A 22,177-nucleotide genomic window follows, 5' to 3' on the forward strand; every position below is an offset into this window, starting at 1 on the left:
TAATTTTATATTAAATTCAGCCTATTACTTAATGTGGTCATATCCTTTATTTATTCACTAGTTCTTAGGGACAGTATGTGGTTTAATAGAGAGCAAATAAGAGAATTCAAAAGACCCGAATTCTAGTTTTAACTTTTCTGCTAACAAATTGTGATCTTACATGACTTTCTCTCTTTTGGTCTAATCCAGTGCTATCCAAAAAAAACTTGCTGTCGTTGTGTAAATGTTCTATATATACTTTGTTCAATATTGTAGCACTAGTAACATGTTGCTTTTGAGCACTTGAAATGGGGCTGCTGCTACTGCTGCTAAGTCACTTCAGTCGTGTCCGACTCTGTGCGACCCCATAGACGGCAGCCCACCAGGCTCCCCCGTCCCTGGGATTCTCCAGGCAAGAACACTGGAGTGGGTTGCCATTTCCTTCTCCAATGCATGAAAGTGAAAAGTGAAAGTGAAGTCGCTCAGTCATGTCCGACCCTCAGCGACCCCATGGACTGCAGCCTTCCAGGCTCCTCCATCCATGGGATTTTCCAGGCAAGAGTACTGGAGTGGAGTGCCATAGAAATGGGGCTAGTATTACTGAATAACTGAATTTTAAATTTTATTTAATTCAAATTTATATAGCCAAATATTGGACAGTGCAGGTATAATCTATTAAAGTCTTACACTCAATAAATCTCAAGGGAGCCCAACTATAAAATGTTATTTTAACTTTCAAGCTGTAAATTTACATATTAGGTATTTTTGAAGATGCTGTGATATAATGGGAAATTTGAATGCTTAGAGAAATAAATAGTTGAGAGATGGTAAAATTTCAGAAGTTTCATACTCAGTCCAAGCTTCTAACATTAAAAAGATTGAGCCTTTGGTGATCTAAAGGTTTTGAAATACAGAAAGTTATACTGAGGGTTAGCTTCTAAATGTCAGCCCTTAGGCGAAAATCACATTATTCAAATTACACTTAAGAATGTATTTTATTTCTTTGTTAAAGGTTGGAAGACCCATAAAATCTATCATGTATTCTTTGTATTTTTTGTATTTTTTCCCTTAGGTCTTTGAATCAAAAATAAATCAAAACCTAAATTATGAATTACCTAGAAATTAATGAGAATAAAACTTTATATCAAAGCTTATAGAATACAATTAAAATTAGACTCAGAAAAAAATTGAGAACCATAAATACTTTTATTATTTGCAGATACTGTGAATTGACCCTTCTGGCTTGCTTGCATTCCTTACCAGTGTAATGTACACAGTGTGACTATGTTAGGACTTCCGTTATCTGATCGTATTAGCCCTGGGATGTGTATTACTAAGACCCGCAGGATCAATACTAAATCAGATCATGATTATCTTTGTTAAGAACTAGATAGAGAAGTTGACTTTTATTTGGGGGAGGTCAGAAAATCCCATGGACAGAGGAGTCTGGTGAGCTACAGTCCATGGGGTTGCAAAAGAGTCAGATACAACTTAGCAATTAAGTGAAAACAAATATGATATGACAACATGTCATATAAACCCTAGAATTATCTTGATAAATATTCATTGCTGGAAGCATATGGGATTGAGACTGCGTGAATATCAGTTTCTCATCTCCCATCTTACCCTCTTTCCAGAACTTCAATGACTAAATAGAATGCCAGGCAAAATCATTAATATTTTACATTTTAGCTCTCTTTCTCCTTTCTTTTCCCTCCTCAGTCAGTATGGTGGAATTTTCTTAAGTAAAAGGCAGATAGAGTTTTTGAGCTTTATTGTACCCAATAATAAATTTAACATTTATTATACCCAATAATATATATAACATTGCCCATTTATTGTTTGCTAACTCAAAGTGGATCATTTGTAATAATACTTTTTTTTTTAATAATACTTTATATATTGAGAATTAGTAGAGAATAGGATATTCCATTTATTTTTTTCAGATTATCCAAATTTAGCTATGTGCTGTGCTTAGCTGCTCAGTCGTGTCCAACTCTTTGTGACTCCGTTGACTAACCTGTCTGGCACCTCTGTCCATGGGGATTCTTCAAGCAAGAATACTGGAATGGGTTTGCTGCCCTCCTCCAGGGGAGCTTCCCAACCCAGGGATAGAACCCAGGTCTCTGCATTGCAGGCAGATTCCTCACCATCTGAGCCACCAGAGAAGCCCAAATTTGGCTATATAAGTACCAATTTCTAAGTATAATTTTGGATAGAAAACCAGATTACCTGTCTTGTTACAATTATGCATAAAAAACATAAGTATGTTTTGCACAAGGGCTTGACACAGAGTCCTTTGCTTCCCTGGGGGCTCTGACAGTAAGGAATCTGCCTGCAGCATGGGAGACCTGGGTCTGGAAGATCCCCTGGAGAAGGGGATGGGTACCTACTCTAGTATTCTTGCCTGGAGAATCCCGTCGACAGAGGAGCCTGGCAGCTACAGTTGATGGGTTCGCACAGAGTCAGGCACAACTGAGCCGACTAACACTAACATAAGCTTTAACTCATATATGAGAGATTTGACCTGTTTTATCCTTTCATTATCTGTTACGGTATTTATGGAATATTGTTATAACTTTGAACACTAACAGAATTAGATAAGAGAATTCCTCATTGGAGAGTTCTTATCATGATTTGCGTCTTATCTTTTGTTTTTCAAAACACCGCTTTCTGGTGGGGATCCTGTACTTACCAAATAATAAAGGGCCAAAGAAGTACATATTAAAATGAAAAAAAAAAATAAGCCTATCATCTATATAATCAGAGCCTGAAAAACTAATCCACAAACAATGTAGAACTAGCTCCCTTAAAATTGCAACATTTTTCTTACTACCAGAACATTATGAAAAATAAACTGATTACTCTGGCACTTAGAAACTTAATCAGCTAACATTTTCCATCCTGAATGTGACTTCTGCTCATAGTCATGTAGTTTTTAGGAAATTTAATTTTCTTAAATCATGGCTTTCAGGTTGGTGAAGGATACATGGTTTGTTTACAAGCACATTTGGAAAGTTTTATAATTTTTGTCCTTAAGGATCCAACTGTATTTTTAGAAGTTGTCTAAACTGAAACTATGTAGATCATCTCTAGGCTTGCTGTCTGCTTCTTAACTAAATTAATTAATTACATACAATAGATTAGGAACAATAAGAAAAAAAATAGTGCAATAGGTCCAACATAATGGACATTTTAAATAAGAAGCATCTTCTGTGGGAATTCAATTACATTTTTCTGGAAGTTATAACTTCCAGAAAAAACTTAAAAGACTTCAATTTTTTTCTGACTTGTTCTTTTAACTTCAGGTAATTTATTTAACTTTTCTTTGTTGTATTTTCTTTTCTGTATAAGGGAGAGTAAGTAAGTAAATATTAAGTAAATAAGTAATATCATTAAGTAAGTAAATATTTGGAGAAGGCAATGGCACCCCACTCCAGTACTTTTGCCTAGAAAATCCCATGGACAGAAGAGCCTGGTAGGCTGCAGTCCATGGGGTTGCTAAGAGTCGGACACGACTGAGCTACTTCACTTTCACTTTTCACTTTCATGCATTGGAGAAGGAAATGACAACCCACTCCAGTGTTCTTGCTAAGAGTCGGACATGACTGAGCTACTTCACTTTCACTTTTTGCTTTTGTGCATTGGAGAAGGAAATGGCAACCCACTCCAGTGTTCTTGCCTGGAGAATCCCAGGGACAGGGGAGCCTGGTGGGCTACCGTCTATGGGATCGCACAGAGTCAGACACGACTGAAGCGACTTAGCAGCAGCAAGTAAATATTAAGTAAGTAATAGTAAGTAAGTAAGTAAATATGATTATTTACTTACTTTTTGTAAGTAATAGTCTTACTACTTACTTTTATAATATCTACTTACTTTTTGTAAGTACTGTTTATAATGAGGAATTATCTTTATAAATTGTGTTTATTGAAAGATTCTCTCTTACTGTGGAAAAAGTAAGCCATAACAGGAAAAATAAAATAATAGTACAAAGTAGAAATGGCATATTATATATCATAGACAAAGATCCAGTCTGTATTTCTGATTTTTTCAAACTTGTAATAATATGGTTGTAGAACATTGTTTTAAAAGGTCCTCATTACCATGTTTCAAGTTTTTTTTTTTTTAATGCTATCAAAAACCTAAGCTGTCCAATATCAGAATTGGCTTATCAAAATAATAATGACTTAGATGGCAAAGTTTATTTATTGGGAAAAATAAAATAGAGCAAAGGAAATCCTCAACAAAATGAAAAGGCAACCTGTCAAATGAGAGAAATTATTTGCAAATCATGTATCTGCTAAGGGGCTAATATTCAAAATATTTAAAGAACTCATGCAATTTAATGCCAAAAAAACCAAACAATCTAATTTTTAAATGGACAGAAGATATTAATAAACATTTTTCCAAAGAAAATACACAGATGGCCAGCAGGTACATGAACAGATGCTGAACATCATTAATCACTGGGGAAATGTAAATTAACCTCATGAGTTATCACCTCATACCTGTTAGAATGGCTACTATAAAAAAGACAAGAAAGGGAATTCTCTGACAATCCAGTGGTTAAGACACGGGACTTTCACTGTCATGGCCTGAGTTTAATCCCTGGTTAGGAAACGAAGATCCCCTAAACCATGTGGTACAGCCGAAAAAAAAAAAGACAAGAAATAAGTGTTGGTGATAAAGTGGTGAAAAGAGAACCCTTGTGCACTGTTAATGGGAATGTAAATTGGTCCAGCAACTGTGCAAAATGGCATGGATGTTTCCCCAAAATTAAAAATAGAACTACCATAAGAACCAGCAATTCTACTTCTGCGTATTTGTCTGAGGAAAGCAAAAATTGTAACTTGAAAAGATATATGCACCTCTATGTTCATTGAGGGATTATTTATAGTAGTTGAGATATGGTAGCTACCTCTGTGACAATCTATGGATGAATGAAGAAGCTATGCTATATGTATGTATGCACACACATAAACAAACACAACAGAGTATTACTCAGCCATAAAGAAGAATGAGATCTTACCATTTATGACAGCACACATGGACCTCTAGGGGATTACAACAAGTGAAATAAGTCAAACAGAGAAAGATAAATACCATGTGATCTCTCTTATATGTGGAATCTAAAAAACAAAAACAAGCTTATAGATTTAGAGAACTAGTTGGTGGTTGCTAGAGGTTGGGGGTGGAGGTGTGAAAAATGGGTGAAGGATGTCAAAAAGAAAATTATAACAACAAGAACAATGAAAAGCCCACACATAGAGTTCTCAGAAGTATCTTTCTTGTTCTTTATCCAGATACTAACTTATGACTTTCTGTTAAGCTAGTATATCCCGTATTGGAATAAAATTCAGTTACTACAAGAAAACAGATCATAGCTAAAAACAAAACACAAATTCATTTAACTGTCATAAATTTATTGTTTTTAGAGTCAGATTTTGCAAAGTTTTTTAGCAATTGTCTAAAAAATTACTAGGAGAGGCCCTCACTGAGGGAAATCTGAGTACTAATCTGTATTGGTTTCATTTTAAAGAAAAAACAAAAACTATAGGAACAAGCCACATATTGAGGTTTTTAAAAAAATAAACTTTGTGTTTTGGAATAATTTTAGATTTACAGAAAAGCTGTAGAGATAGTACAAAGAGTTTTCATATTCCCTTCACTCGATTTCCCTCATTATTATAATCCTTTATTACTGTGGTACATTTGACATTATTTTCCAGTAGCAACCGCACCATTTTCCATTCCATCCAACAGTGTTCAAGGGTTCCAGTTTCTTCATATCCTTGTCAACACTTATCTTTTTTTTTTTTTTTAACAATAGGTAATACTATATTGTGGTTTTGATCTGCATTTCCTTGCAGGTTGGTGATTATAAGCATCTTTTCATATACTTTTTGTGCTTCTCTGATGAGCTCAGTTGGTAGAGAATGCACCTCTAATGCAGAAGACCCCGGTTCGCTTCCTGGGTTGGGAAGATCTGCTGGAGAAGGGATAGACTACCCACTCCAGTGTTCTTGGGCTTTCCTTGTGGCTCATCTGGTAAAGAATCCCCCTACAATGCGGGAGACCTGGATTCGATCCCTGGGTTGGGAAGATCTGCTAGAGAAGGAACGGCTACTCACTCCAGTATTCTGGCCTGGAGAATTCCATGGACTGTATAGCCCATGGGGTCTCAAAGAGTTGGACACAACTGAGCACCTTTCACTTTCATATACCTTGGCCATTTGTATGTCTTCTTTGAAGAAAGTTTTATTCAAGTCCTTTGTTCATTTTTTAGTTGGATTATTTGATTTTTTTGCTGTTGAGTTGTAGGAGTTTCATTTATATTTGAGTATTAATTCCTCATCAGATATGTGGTTTGAAAATATTGTCTCCAATTTCTTAGGTTACTTTTTAATGTCATTGATTATTTCCTTTGCTGTGCAGAAATTTTCTAGTTTGATGTAGTCCTCCTTGCTTATTTTTGCTTTTCTTGCCTTTTGTTATCCCTATAAGAGCCCAGTTATATTCTTTCCATGCAGATATCTAGTTCTCCCAACACCATTTATTGGAAAATCTATATTTTCTCTGTTGTATATTCTTGGCAGCTAGGTCAAAAATCGGTTGACTGTATATGTGTGGATTTATTTCACAGCCCTATATTCTGTTCCATTGATCTATGTGTCTGTTTTTATACCAGTATGATACTGTTCTAATTATTGAAGCTTTTGAAATCAGGAAATATAATCCCTCCAGCTTTGTTCTTCTTTCTCAAGATTGCTTTGACTATTTGGGGTCTTCTGTGGCTTCACATAAATTTTAGAATTTTAAAAACATTTCTATAAAAAAAAAAAGTCATTGGTATCTTGATAGGTATTGCCCTGAATCTGTAAATTACTTTGGATAGTATGGTCATTTTAATAATATTAGTCTTCCAACTCATGAACATAGAGTTTCTTTCATTTAAATTTTGTTTCATCAGTGCTTTATAGTTTTCAGTGTGCAGTTCTTTTGTGTACATTAATATCAATCTCCTGACTCTGTTTGAATTTTGTCAGATTTTCCATTCATGTTTTCTGTCTTTTCCAGGATCCAGTTCAGAGTACTGCATTGCACTTAGTTGTCACATCTCCCTAGTCTTTTCTGGTCTGTGACAGTGTCTTAGTCTTTATTTTTCATTACTTTGATAGTCTTGAGAAGTACTGGCCAGATGTCCTGTATAATGTTCCTCAGTATGGGTTTGTCTGATTTTTTTTTTTTCATTAGAGTGAGGTTCTGAGTGTTTGGAAAGAATACTATAGAAGTAAATATTCTTCTTTTTGCATCATGTTAAGGAGTATAGGATAGCCACATGATAACACTGTTGACATTAACCTTTATCTTTTGATTAAGATACTGTTTACAAGGTTTGTTTACTATAAAGTTACTATTTTTCCCTTTCCACACTTTATTCTTTAGAAGCAAGTCAGTAGATTCAGCCCACCCTCAAAGATCTCTTAAGAGAAAGGTATTATATATTATTTGCTGTTCTTTGAGAGAGATTTGTCTCTTCTCTATCATTTATTTGTTTATGACAGTATGGACTCATGTATATTTTATACTTTGAGTTATCACCCAATGCCATGTTGTTTATTTTCACACTCAAGTTATTCCAACTGTGGCCATTGGGAATTTTTTCACACTGGCTTCTGTATACCTTCATTGAAAATTTTTTCATTGAGTACTTCCTTTCTGTTACTACAGGGTGTTCATCTTATATTTTTATTGTACCCAGTATCAGCTATTTCTCCAAGGAATCCTGGTTTCTTTTGCTTGAGAAAAGTATTTGAAACCAAGATCTGGGTGTTTGGGTGTGCTTGTTCCTACCATGATGTCTTTGCTTCTAAGCCTTCTCAATGAACAAAGCTAAGTTATATATATGCATGTGAACTCACACTCATACAGTTTTGAATAATGAAGATAAACAACTTTCCATTTTAAACCTGCTCACTGAGGTTAGTCTAGTCAAAGCTGTGGTTTTTCCAGTATCCATGTATGGATGTGAGAGTTGGACCATAAAGAAAGCTGAGCACCAAAGAATTGATGCTTTTGAACTGTGTTGTTGGAGAAGACTCTTGAGAGTCCCTTGGTCAGCAAGGAGATCCAACCAGTCTATCCTAAAGGAAATCAGTCATGAAACTCTAGTAGTTTGGCCACCTGATATGAAGAACTGACTCATTGGAAAAGTCCCTGATGCTAGGAAAGATTGAAGGCAGGAAGAGAAGGGGATGACAGAGGATGAGATGGTTGGGTGGCATCACCAACTTTATGGACATGAGTTTGAGCAAGCTCCAGGAGTTGGTGAAGGACAGGGAAGCCTGGTGTGCTGCAGACCATGGGGTCGCAAAGAGTCAGACATGGCTGAGCAACTGAACTGAACTGAGGTTAGAGAAAAAAGCAACTCCTTCCTGAAGAGCTGCGTCTCAAGTGGTTATCAAGAGAGTGTGTTTCATTCTAAATATGAAGCCTAAAAATAGCATTCTTGGGAATAAAAATGATATTTTTGAGAGTACATCGCAGCTCCAAATATTTGCCATACCTCAATTCCAGATGAATGTGAATGAAATCATTTTTGCCACAGAGTGTTATAGCAATAAAAGGAATAAAATTTTTCTCACTGCAGCTCTTGCTGCTCACCTGAGAATGTAAGTATTAGATTTTTTTTTAATTTTTTTAAATTTTATTTTATTTTTAAACTTTACATAATTGTATTAGTTTTGCCAAATATCAAAATGAATCCATCACAGGTATACATGTGCTCCCCAACCTGAACCGTCCTCCCTCCTCCCTCCCCATACCATCCCTCTGGGTCGTCCCAGTGCACTAGCCCCAAGCATCCAGTATCATGCATTGAACCTGGACTGGCATCTCGTTTCATACATGATATTTTACATGTACGGCACAACTACTCAGCCTGTGCTCTGGAGCCCACAAGCTGCAACTTCTGAGCCCACATGTTGCAACTATTGAAGCCTGAAGACTTTGGAGCCTGTGCCCCACAACAAGAAAAGCCACTGCAATGAGAAGCCTATGCACTGCATCCAGAGAGTAGCCCCTGCTCGCCACAACTTGAGAAAAGCCTACACAGCAACAAAGACTCAGCAAATACATAATTTTAAAAAATCGTGTGAACACAAAACTTGATTATTTCAGACCTGTTTTCCACGGAGCCTAAGTTGAGGTACATTCTAAATCTAATACATGTTCTTTTACCTAACCCTCTAACTTGCTTAATATAGAACCTACATTTAGTATACATAGCATTCGTTGTTGTTGTTTAGTTGCTAAGTCATGCCCGACTCTTTTGCGCCCCTGTGGATTGTAACCCACCAGGCTCCTCTGTCCATGGGATTTCCCAGGCAAGAATACTGGAGTGGGTTTCCATTCCCTTCTCCAGGGGATCTTCCCAACCCAGGGACTGAACCCAGGTCTCCTGCTTGACAGGTGGATTCTCTACTACTGACCCACCTGGGAAGCCCTTATGCTCTTTCACAATTGTTCTTAAGTGTGTATGTGTTTAGCTTTTAAATTATCTTCTACACTATTTTTTGATCTTTTCTACTGTGGTTAAAAACACTGGTAATGATTTTGATGTATTCCTTAGTAATGTTCTTTCAGTCACTGTGCCTCTCTCTCTGAAAATTCCATCCAGCTGTCAGAGATAGCTGTGTAATTATAATAATTCTGTAATTGTGCTCTTTAGAGCTTTGCAGACAGTGGGAGGAGGTGATGGAGCAAGTGTGCTTCTGCCCGTGGTTCTATGCTCACCGCCCGCATTTCATTCCAACCAACCCACACCCCCTTTGAAGAAGCAGATGATAAACTTTGTGAGAAAGATTATTTCATATTTCCAAAAGTAATGTAATAATTTCATATTCCATGTGAGTGACTTGTTGAAGGATGTTGATATATTTTTGTACATTCAGACACATAAAAATGATTGTTATCTTTCCGTTTGTATTTTAGCTGTCATTTTTGTTGTTATTATCTAGAGATTTCCTAAAAATAACATAAGCCCTTAAAAATATTCTGTGTGATAGTAAATGGGATCTGTGTTCCCACCATTAGAACATTAATTTGAACCAGCCATATGAAATTTCTGTGTTTTTAGGTCATACGTGTTTTTGTTTTCTTGTTGTTCAGTCACTCAGTTGTGTCCGACTTTTTGTGACCCCATGGACTGCAGCACACCAGGCTTCCCTCTCCTTCACCATCTCCCAGAGTTTGCGCAAACCCATGCCCATGGAGTCGGGCTGCCATCCAACTATCGCATGCTCTGCTGCACCCTTTTCCTCCTGCCTTCAATCTTTGCCAGCATCAAGGTCTTTTCCAATGAGTTAGTTCTTCGTATCATAGGGGCAGTTTCATATGATTCTAATGCATTTCTCTCTGTGACCCAATGGAAAGAAGAGGTTGTTAATGAAGAAAATAACTTACCCTTGGATTTTAAAATATTGTGTTTATCCTGTTTCTGGTTAATGTACAGGGCCAGAAATGCCAGTGTTTAGCATTATTTAATTAATTCAATTAAATTCTTATTAAATAACTTATTTATACTGTAAAAAAGTTCAATTTAATAACTTATTTATACTGTAATAATACTTAATCATGTTAAATAAAAACAAACCCCCTTACATCTATCCTGGAGCACTTGTTCAAGCTCTTTCTATTGATGTCTTCTATAGGAGGTCTGATAAAATAAGGTGAACTCACCTAGCCACCTTATTTGATATTTGTTTCCATCTTTGCAGAATAATGAATAGATTCTATGAAGACTGAAACTATAGCTTCATGACAAAGCTAAGAATAACATAAGAGTTTTCCTCCTGCTGTTCATTTTATTAACCAAACAGAGTAATCAGACTGTCAATCTATCTGACCTTGTAAGAAGTTAACCTACCCAAAATGCTTCATTTATAACCCAGGGAAACTTCATCATATATTGCTTATACCTTAGGAAAAGAAAATATTAACATTTTCTACTTTTAACTCTTCACTTAGTAAATTTATAATCAATTTCTTATACAAAGGTGGAGTTAATGACTTGCAATCAATTTTATGCACATTGAAAATTTTTTATTTACTTGGAGTAGGTTGAGCTGAATTCACCCACATTCACCCAATTCAAAGGTGAATTATGTAGGCACTATTGAGTGGTATTTATACTTTTACAAAATGAGAGAATCAGTGTAGTTAATAGCTAGGGCTCCTTTTTCCTGTTTGAAGATAATTGATTTCTTTAGTGCACAGATACTGATGAATCACAATAGATGTGATCGATCACAGCATATGGTAGTCATAGCTGGATTGTCTTGGAGGCCTGGTATTGTGTTTAAAGTTGTTAGATGGTGGTGGTGGGTGGGACACAATTTGTTAGAGAGGGGAAGGGGATGCTTCTCATGAGGAAGAATTTTAATTATAGTTACCTGGATTGATTAGTGATGAGGCCTCATCACTACTTGTCAGTGGAACATCACCCCTGATCCTGATGCAGGCCATGTGACCGATTCTGCAATGAGACTGAGCAGGGATGCTGTGAGGGCAGCAAAGAGAGGTCCCTAATCTGTCTTGTTGATGGGTTGGGGCAGAGGCATGTGGATGCTTCCTGGGAGACCTCAATCAGGATTGTTACGTAAAGGGTGATCTGGAGTACCCTTGATAGAATGAGGGTGGAGCCTTACAGCATAGTGTGAAGCCATATGTGGTAGACCAGAAACTCACTATTCCTGGAATAAACATGGGAACTGGGGTGTAAGGAGATGAGGAGGGTCCAGGCCAGGCCATCATAGTTTGTATGCCAGACTGAGTGATGTGCTTAGGCTTTACCCTGAAGCACTGGGGAACTAGTGAAGAGTCTTAAGCAGAGGAATGATATAAAATGCTAATTTTAGGAAGATTATTTTTGAGTTTGTGAGTTGGAAAGATTTGAGAAGGTCAAGGGGCTTCTCTGGTGGCTCAGACGGTAAAGAATCTGCCTGCAATGCAGGACATCTGGGTTCAATCCTTGGGTTGGGAAGATCTCCTGGAGGACGGCATGGCCACCCACTCCAGTATTCTTGCCTGGAGAATCCCTATGGACAGAGGAGCCTGGCAAGCTACAGTCCATGGGGTCGCAAAGAATCAGACATCACTGAGAGACTAAGCACAGCATAGCACCAAGGTCAAGGCTGGACACAGGTTGACTAGTAGGGATGTTATACCACCACTTGGGAAGAAGTCTTAAAGATCTTATCTAGATAAGAAATGATCAAATTCAAGAAATATTGTGATTGAATGACGCATTGATTGTACATAGATAGTGAAGGAGAAGCAAGAGATAGGAACATTTCTGATTCAGACCCTGAGATGGTTGGCCACTAACTGAAACAGGAAGTTTGTTAACAGATGAGATTTGCCTTGAAAAATATGCTTAATTTAGTTTGGACTATACTGAGTTGAGGCATGAATAATTAACATACTATAATAGAAGTTTTTAGTTCTCACTCCCATAGGACCAGATGAGTATTCCTCATTGGCAGACAGCTGTCTTCTGTTCAGGGATTGAGATTTCTTGTGTTCTGTGGCTGCACCATCTTCAACATGTAGTTTGTAGAAAGGGGAAAAACATGGAACCTTGTTCTTGGAAGATTTTATGGTCCAGTCCTGGAAGTATTATATATCACTTTCACCCTGTTCCATTCATCGGTCAGAGATATCCATATGATGAACCCTAACTTCAAGGAAGGCTGGGAAATGTAGCCAATTGCCAAGAAACAAGAGGAAATTATTTTGGGAATCAGCCAATAGATTGGGCCACAGGGTTGGCTGGTGGATATTGAAATCCGAAACTCAGAGCAAAGATTTGAGCTGAAATGTGGTTTTAGAAACATCAAAGATGGAGTGATTTATATCATGAGCACACAGATGAAGTCACTCATGGAGAACAAGTAGTGACAAGAGCAGGAGCCCAAGGGTAGAGGTTTTAAGTTGGCCAACACACAAAGCTGGTGTGGGAAAAAGGATGCGAAAAGGGGGCCTGAAAGAGAGTAGGAGGTGTTTTATGAACCATGGAAGCCAATGAGTATAGAGAGTGTTCAGAAGTTGGTGGACAAGAGTGTAAAATGTCATGGAAAGGCCCAGGAATGTATAAAATAAACCCTCAGTGTTACTGAATCAAATGATTAAATATTAGAGAAGGGATGGAGTAGTTCTCACTTCAAAGGCATGATCAAGACAGAAATCGGACCTCAGTGTATTGAAGAATCTACAGAGAGGGGGATAATTGATGAAACAAGATCTCAGAGAGAACAGGAGCAAGGGTGCTTACTAAAATGAAATTTTGAGTTTATTCAAGTACTGCTTTTTATATAATGCTTTTCTGTTCAGCCCATATTATGATTGATAACTGATATTTGTTACAAGCAATTTTGTCAATTTACTTAGCAGTAGAGACTATTATTTCATTTCTAGTTAAATATTAATTGGTTTACATGATCAATTCACCTGTCCTGGGAAATATACATTAATCTTAGAGAAGAAAGTCACATTTTTCTTGGTTTTGAATACAAAGTATAACAGAAAAGAGAAATATTCTGCTGTACTTCTGTTATAACTTTGCTAAGTTAACGCAAAATTTAAATCTTTTATAACCTTTCTCTCTTTGTTTAAACAATGTTGATTATGTTTTTTACTTTCCCTCTATCCTGCACTTTAGCTGGAAACATGTTTAGAGGCCCTTTTCTTTCCTAGAACATTTTTTAATAATGGGGAACTGAGATAGAAATAAAGAAGCTTACTTTTGGATTGAGATGGATTCTTAATGTTCTGATATTTAATACTGAACAACAAACCCTAGCTTTATTAATAAATAACAGCTATCTTTCCCTTTTTCTTACACTTGATTCACATTTTTCAGTGGGGCACATAGCATTAGTTTAAAATGCTTTAAAAATTGTTTCTGTAGATTGTACATTGTTTCTTACTTAACAGAATATTTAGAGGTAACAGATCTGAAAATAAGCCATTACTTTTATATACTAATGCTAAAGATGATGGCAAGAATCATTTTCAATATGTTTTATGTTTTATTTTAAATGGTATTTTAACCATTTCCTTCACTTTTCTTCAGAATTCTGATATTAGGAAATAGGATCAAAGTAAATAAAAATGTGTTTAAAATATTTATTTTGGTTTAAATATATTTCCTAGGGAAAAAAGGTAGATGATCATATTCATTTTTTATTCCTAATTCTTTAGTTCCTCGTTCATAATAGACCCCGGAAATATTTGTGAATGGAGGATAACACTTGAGTCAGTATCTTTTTCGAAAAGTTTTATAACTGTCGTATTAAATAATACAGATTGCAGCATTCTAGTGCATTTTATTTCAGTATTCTTTTCATACTTGATGTCAGAGTCAATCCATAAAATGAGCTGGCTATGAAGTGAGTATCCAGCAATCATCTCCCCATTATGCTAGCCAGAATGCATTTCAGAACTAAAGTTGCCCCATTCAAGAAATGTGTATTTGCTGATGAGATTCTAAAGAAAGCCACACTTTGTGTCACCCTGGCCCAGTATTTCAATCGTGCCCAGAATCTCTTCTTTATTATAGGCCTGTTTTTCTCTAAATACCACTTTCTCTCTTGTGATTTATTTAAAAGTGTATTTTTAGCTCCTTAACCTCTCTGTTTTATCAGCTTTTTATTTTGTATATTGAATAGGATATAGGGTTTCTAGGAGGGAGATGAAGATGTAGATGAGATCTGTATTTCAACTCTATCAAGTGTCAAGCAGTGTGTAGGACACTTGGATAAACAGGTAATTACAGTGCCTAGGACAGTCACACCCCTCCCCGCCAGAAGAGCAGTGGTACAACGTCTCCTTAAGAGGCCTCAGGTCCCCCACTGTTGTGCAGCTGTAACAGTTAGTTCTGTTTCTGTGCAGAATTCTGTCCCTTACATAGAACTGTTTTGGACAACACATCATTTTATTAGTCACACTAGCTGATGTAAGAGATAAGCCTCCTGACTTCAGTGGTTTAGCATCTTATATGTTTATTTTTCACTTGTATTGAACAATGCAGTTTGTTTCTGAATAAGTGGGCTCTGCTCCACATGGTCATTGAAGGACCCAGGCTGAAGGAAGCTCAGTCATCTATGATGTCAATGTCCAGATTGTAGAACTTGAAGGAGCATGAAGGATTCTATGTGAGAGGTTTTTATGGGCCAGAACCTGAAACTACAGATGTCTCCTCCCTCTCTTCCGTTGTCTAGCACTCAGGCACATGTCTTCCCCAGCTGCAGTAGAGAAATGGGATATTCAAGTAGTTGAGTCCCAGAAGAGTGCCTGCTGAGTGGGGTTGAAAGACTGTGTTGAATTTCCCACCTGCTTCAGAGAGTATGTCTTACATAACTGTTTTTTTTTTTTCTGCTGGTATAGATAGAATAAGTTGTTTTCCTTTAGTAATTGATTCTGTTTCAGAAATCACTTGGGACTTGAAATGGAAGGAAATGTTGTATTTTCTTTTTCTAGTACAATGAACTTACTTAAAAAATATGAAAACAAACATTTGAAGGTTTTTCCTGTTAACCTGCTAGAATGCTTTCCCTTAGGAGTCACTGCTGTTCTCTTTCCCATTTGCCAGACTGCTTTTGTGAAGCATCTCTTCTGTGACACCCCCCTGCCCCAGCCTCTTCCTCCCATTCCTGCCTCTCCAGGCACAGTTAGCATTTGCATCTTCAGTGTTCTGCTAGAGCTTGAACATACCTATGTTAGTTGAAGCCATTCATCCACTTATTCATCTGAGCACCTATAATGTAGTAATAATAATAATAAATAATACAATGACAGAAAGAAAAGGAGAGTTGACATTCACTATGATAGAATTGCATACCGAATAGTGCCAAGGACACAGGGAAGAGGCACTTAGCTCTGCCTTGGGATGAGGGAGAGGTGGAGAATGCTTCTTTTACAGGGAAGAAGTTTGGTTCCAGTCTCTTTAATTACACAAGGATGCTTTCCCTTCCCTCAGTGGTGAAATTTATGAGGAAAGAAGCCTGTCTTGATCATCTCTAACTCTAGCACCCAGTACTGTCAGGCTTATGTTAGACACTCAGGAAACTGAATTGACTGACTCAGGAAACTGAATATGTAAGTCGGTGAACTTACAAACTTTTGTTTATTCCACAGTTTTCATACATTATTTCATCCATTCCTCACAACAGCTTTATGGTATGGCAGATATTCTTATTCCTGAATTATGAAGAATGAGCCCAAATTCAGAGAGATTTGTGCGTGTACATGCTACGTCGCGTCAGTCGTGTCCAATTCTTTGCCACCCCATGGACTGTAGCCGTGGACTGTAGGCTCCTCTGTCCATGGGATTCTCCAGGCACAATACTGGAGTGGGTTCCCATGCCCTCCTCAGGGGATCATGACCCAGGGATTGAACCTGTCTCTTGGTGTTTTGCACACGACACATGATGGGTTAATAGATCTCCGGTGTTCTGCACTTAATCTTGTGCATTTTTCACTCTTGGAAACCAATGTGTAAGTTTCAGAATAGTGCTTTGAAACATAGCATGTGCTTTGAGGACAGAACATTAGATCACTTGAATTCCTTTGCATGATGAAGGCTGTTCATTTACATTGAGTCAGGGGGTAAAGTTCTTTTTAAGAGAAACAAAGAGCTAGTTCTTTCCGACATGTTTTCTAGCTCTTCATATTCCTGCCAGCACAGTGTTATGTGCTTAGTTGGTACTCTGTAAGTCTTTCTTAAATAATTGACAGGGGTTTAAAATACATACATCAGATTCACTTAAAATGGACAAGCTTCTTTTTAGAGGCTGTCATAAACTTTTACCAGTATCATTGTGTCACAATGGACAAAATTGGACTGTGGTATATTCTAATTCAAATAATTCTGTTTTAATTCAAGGAACGTTTAACACACTAACTTAGCCTCCGGTTTTCTTTGGCTTTCTCATTCTTTGGCACTTACACTCTTAGTCTGCCCAAGGACACCGTGTGCGGAAGCTCAGACTGGCTGGATATTCTTACCACAGCAGTTTGAGATATTTTAAAATGGACTAGCTTTAGTGTCTTCTGATGCTTTAAAAAATCTCAAACTTCTAAGAATTGGAGTTTATGATAGACATTCATTGCTTCCATCTATAACTTTCATATTTTGTACCATAACGTATCAGTGTTCTCTACAGAAATATTATGATGTGGTGCTTAACTTATTAAAATTGCCGTCAAGTAAGGTTGAAGGCATGACTTATAGAAATATAAAATTATACATTTCTACATGGATATTCTGCTTCATCGCAATCTTAATGTCTGAAGACAGACTCATTTGGTCTCTTCTACTCCTTTCTTGCTCCACTCTCCAACCATTGCCATGCTTCTCATGTCATTTAGTGACAAGCTCCAAACCACGAAGATATCCTGACTACTTACTCCCTTCTTTTCTGTTTCCTAATTCATGTTCATGCAGTGTTGCATTGACCTCTGAAATTTCTGAAACCAGGGTATTTGAGACTGTTTTAAAGCCAGCTGTGAGTGTGTGGCCTAATCTCCTTAAAGCTATGAAATTAGGGGAAAGGAGCCGAGAGCCCTGTAACCATTTATTGTCAAATCAGCAAGAGGACTTGTATGAAAAAATATATTAAATTTTCAAGAGGTTTCGGTGTTAGAAACATTTCTCGTCAGTCTACTTGAGTAAGAATTTATTTCATCATCTCTGGAAGCACTTGCTTTTTCCAAAATTCTATAACCAGGAGACAGACTAGACAATGGGAATTATTCAGAGTATATGGCACAGAGAAGGTGGTTGGTAAATGTTTAATGAATGAGGAGCTGGACAGATGACCACCAATAGAATTGTCTTGATGAAAGGATCCTGAACTGTGCTTTTGTTTTCCGTTTTTGCTTCACAGAAATACATACTTTTGTTTTGGTTTATTTTTGTAAGAGCAAGAGGAGTGCCAAGTTTTAGAAAGACAGACCCACCTTTCATATTAATCATTACTAGGGAAACACCACTAATGCATTAGTTTGTTACCTAGTGGCATTGAATCTGCAGGACAGCCAAGAGAGTGCTTTAGAAAGGGTCTGTGATTGAAGACTCAGTGGTGCCAGTTGTATGTTTAAAAAGAAAGAAATGAATGTCAGGGGTATATAGATTTTCATCTCCTATTATTCTGATAGTAGTAATGTGCCCAGAATTTTGGAAAGATTCTTGAGGCTTTTCTTATCCACTGATTGCCTTATTGCTAATATTTCTTTGATGTAATAATGTTAGCTATATTTAATAAATGTGACATAGTAATATTTATCCTGAACTTATCCTTCAGCCACAGAATAATAGAGAACAACAGAATATTAAGGTGATAAAGTTCAAGTACTAAGCAATGAAGGTCAATGAGTTTTTCTGATTAATTATTCCAGCAACTTCTTGTAAGTTAATTTTGTTGCACCACATACTGAAAGGTTGAAAGAGAATTACTTCTTATTTTTTGTTTGTTTTGCAGGGAAAGATGGTGAAAGGAATGGGAGGGGCTATGGATCTAGTGTCCAGTGCCAGAACCAAAGTAGTGGTCACCATGGAACATTCTGCAAAGGTAAGGAGGGCTGCTTTTGGAAATTCACACTGGGCTGTGACTGTGGTTTTTATTGTTTGCTCTGGATCACTCAACTTGATAGTATTTATATTTTATAGCAAAACATTGCAGATAAAGACAATTATTTATTATCATTCAGCTAAATGGTTGTTTAACTTTGAAGCAAACATCAGGGCATTCTTTGATTATTTGCCTCACGTGCACATTAAAGGTAAAAGCTATAATGTCTTCAGAGGCAGTGAAAAGATGTTAGGGAAGAGGTGTTGATTCCGGTTTGTAGATATTTTTAATTTTGGGGCCACACCCAGCGGCATGAGGGATATTAGTTCCCCAACCGGGAATTGAACTCGTTCTGCCAGACAGTGGAAGCTCAGTGTCCTAACCACTGGACTGCCAGTGAATTCTGATTTAGGTTTAAAGATGGTTATAGTGGTTGTATTTCTGTGAAAAATGAAAATGCAACAGAATGTGGGTTTTTAAAAGCAGTTATTTTCATGTGGTTAATGTGGCCTTTTACCAAGGCTGTGGAGGTGCCATTTTGAGAAGGTGTTAGAAAATGATGGACTTGGTAACAGCAAGTGGTCTATTCTGAAGAATATTACACTTCTATTTTGATAAATTATTCAGTGTTTATTGAATGCCTGTTCTGTGTTGGGCACTGCTGGAATTTGGCTGTGACTAAAAATGGACAAGAATCCTTGACCTCGTGGTGTGTGATTAATGATGATGATGATGTCATTATCCTACAATGGTGATGGCTTCCATTCATTGAGCTTACTGTGCTCCAAAGGCACACTAAGCTCTGTGTGTGTTTGCCTGTACAAGCCCATGAGCTTGATACAGGTATTTGTTGTGGGTCCAGAAACAGAGTTTCAGTGGAGTTAAGTACTTGCCTGAGGTCACATAACTAGTGGAACTGAGATTAGTCCTGATACCTCTGACTTTGAGGCCCAGTCTTCTAAATACCAAGCTATCAGTATGACTTGCTTTCTTATTCCTTTCTTATTTGTATTTGAACCAGCTGAGCTTAATTGCCTTCCTGACCTGAATCCCTGGGCTTCTGATAATTTGCAAAGTTGATATTGAGTGACGAGTACGCTTTTCACTCTCTATGCCCTCTGCTCATTCTCCTTTAAAAGTCTTACTTTTGAAACAAAAACTATTTTCACCTTGTTGTTGTTGTTCAGTCGCCAAATTGTGTCCGACTCTTTGCGACTCCGTGGACTGCAGCACGCCAGGCTTCCCTGTCCTTCACTATCTCCCAGATTTTGTTCAAACTCATGTCCATTGAACCAGTGATGCCATTCAGCTATCTTGCCCTCTGTCGTCCCCTTCTCCTCCTGCCCTCAATCTTTCCTAGCATCAGGGTCTTTTCCTTGATACCTGCTATTTTGAGTGGAAGTGATAGTTCATTTTCACTTTTTTTATTTGGTGATGAAGTATTGGAGAGCCTGGATCTGAAAGATTTGCATTTGACTTGCTTCCCATGGGGAGTTCTGTTACAGAATGATGTGTGTCATGAAGCAGTTTCATTGTGAAAACTGTAATAAATACAAAATTATAAATTGCTTAGTAAACACTGAAAACTGAGCAGTGAAGCCTAAATATGGAACAATAGAAATGAAACCAACACAGGTGACTTCTGAGCAGTGCCTTGCAAAAAGCATCCAAAATACTCCATTTCAGAGACAAAGGAATGCCAAGCACGCAGATCAAATCCAAAGTTTTTCCAGAACATAATGTCTGTTTGGAGGAAACTCTTGCCGACTTTCCTTTTGTTGTTCCTTCAGTGTTGACGCATAGGCAGTGAAGTCCGACTCATTTCAGATTATTTTTGTGCATTCGTTTTCAAAACATTGGGCCTGTATTTAGCAAATTCTCTCTCTCTCACTTCTCTTTTCCCCCTAAACTGTTTTCTTTCTCCTCAGCTGGAATTTTTGATAGAGGAAACATGGCACTTCAAACTTCTGATTAGTCCCTTATTAAAGCTTTTCATAGAAGGAAGATACTCTTTTTTTTTTTTTAGAATTTCTTATTTTTCTTCTCTGAGTGAGGAAACTGGCACTGACTTTTAGACCAGAACTGAAGTTAGATATTTTCCCTAGATACTTTCAATTGAACAAACTAACAAAAAATATTCTTGTGATTAAGAGATTGGTTCAAGATGGCAGAATAGAAGGACATGTGTTTATCTCCTCTTGCGAGAGCCCAAATCACAAGTAGCAGTTGAACAACCATTGACAGGAGGATGCAATAATAATAGTGACTTCTTCATAGTTCACAGTTAGATAACCTTGAAAACTGGGCTTCCCTGTTTGCTCAGTGACAAAGAATCCACCTGCTAGTGCAAGAGACACACATTCGATCCTTGGGTGGGAACGATGCCCTGGAGAAGGAAATGGCAACCCACTCCAGTATATTTGCTTAGGAAATCCCGTGGACAGAGGAGTCTGGTGGGCTACAGTCCATGGGGTTGCAAAAGAGTTGGACATGACTTAGCAACTATATAACAACAAACCTTGAAAACTAACCAAAAGAAGAAGTTCCTTTTCTTGCCACCTTCACTTTTTACTCCTGGAATGTGATTCCTACTCTCTGTTGTTCACCTGGACTCACTGTTACTGGCCCAACTTAAGGAAACACAGGGACCTCACTTCTTTCCTGCATCTTTTGTCTGCCTGAAGATTGAGAGAGGTTGGAAAGAAGAGAGAGAGGAGAGTTCTTTCACTCCTAGTGGCCTCTCCCGTAATGACCAGTTCTTTTAGACGTGCCAGGTAACTTCTACTGCCTTATGACTAATCAGCCCAGGGGGAGGATCCCTACAGTTTTCTAAGATACAGAGTGGATAGTTTGCAGTGAAGAATTAAAATCTGAAGAAAGAAATATAATCTTGTATTCTTGGGCTGCTAATCTTTTTTTTCAGTAAGTGGATGGAACCATCAGCTGGTCTTAGGTATAGCTTTTTGCTCCTTTTCTTCATCTATAGGGTTACAGATGCAGGTTACTTACAAATATAGCATGACCTAATGTTTACAAATGTTTTAATCAAAGGAAACTCTTTCCTTATAAGTCTTTGCAGCCAGCCAGCAGCTTATGGTATTTGAAGCCTGGCTGCCTACAGTGCTGCTCTAGAGTAACCATCATAACATTTCCCTTGCCTTCAAACTGCCTCTGGAGACATAGAGCAGACACTGGTGTCAGACTGGCATTGTAGAGTGGCTTTCATTTAAACTTGGGCATCGAGGTTCCAGGCAAAATTACAAAAAAGTAGTGGTAGTTTTTGGTGTCTAGCCACCGTCTTTCTTCTCTTCTTTTGATCTCTTGGCGTGTCCTTCTTTTGCCCTCTAAAAATGGGGAAAAATGGAGGAAAGGAATAGGAGTTTGAGTCCTCACTAGGTGCAAGGCTCTGTGTATGTCATTGTAGATACTGAATTTATTAACCTGTCAGTGACCCTGTAATGTAAGGCTGGGATGTAGGCAGGTCAGAAACTTGTCCAGGTCAGCGGCAGAGCCTGAAGTTTTACTCAGTTTGGTCTAGTCCATATTCATCGTACGATTCCATGCT

General features: G+C 37.6%; 1 protein-coding gene across 1 annotated transcript in view; it reads left to right on the plus strand.

Annotated features, from left to right (window-relative positions):
* The window catches only part of OXCT1 (3-oxoacid CoA-transferase 1), a 159,273-nt gene that overhangs the window by 109,862 nt on the left and 27,234 nt on the right, over nt 1-22,177 (plus strand). Inside the window, exon 14 of the mRNA XM_027520028.1 lies at nt 18,523-18,612. Within this exon, the coding sequence (XP_027375829.1) occupies nt 18,523-18,612 (90 nt within the window). The remainder of the gene's footprint in view (nt 1-18,522; nt 18,613-22,177) is intronic.

The sequence above is a fragment of the Bos indicus x Bos taurus genome, chromosome 20 (assembly GCF_003369695.1).
Source record: "Bos indicus x Bos taurus breed Angus x Brahman F1 hybrid chromosome 20, Bos_hybrid_MaternalHap_v2.0, whole genome shotgun sequence".
Lineage (NCBI taxonomy): Eukaryota > Metazoa > Chordata > Mammalia > Artiodactyla > Bovidae > Bos > Bos indicus x Bos taurus.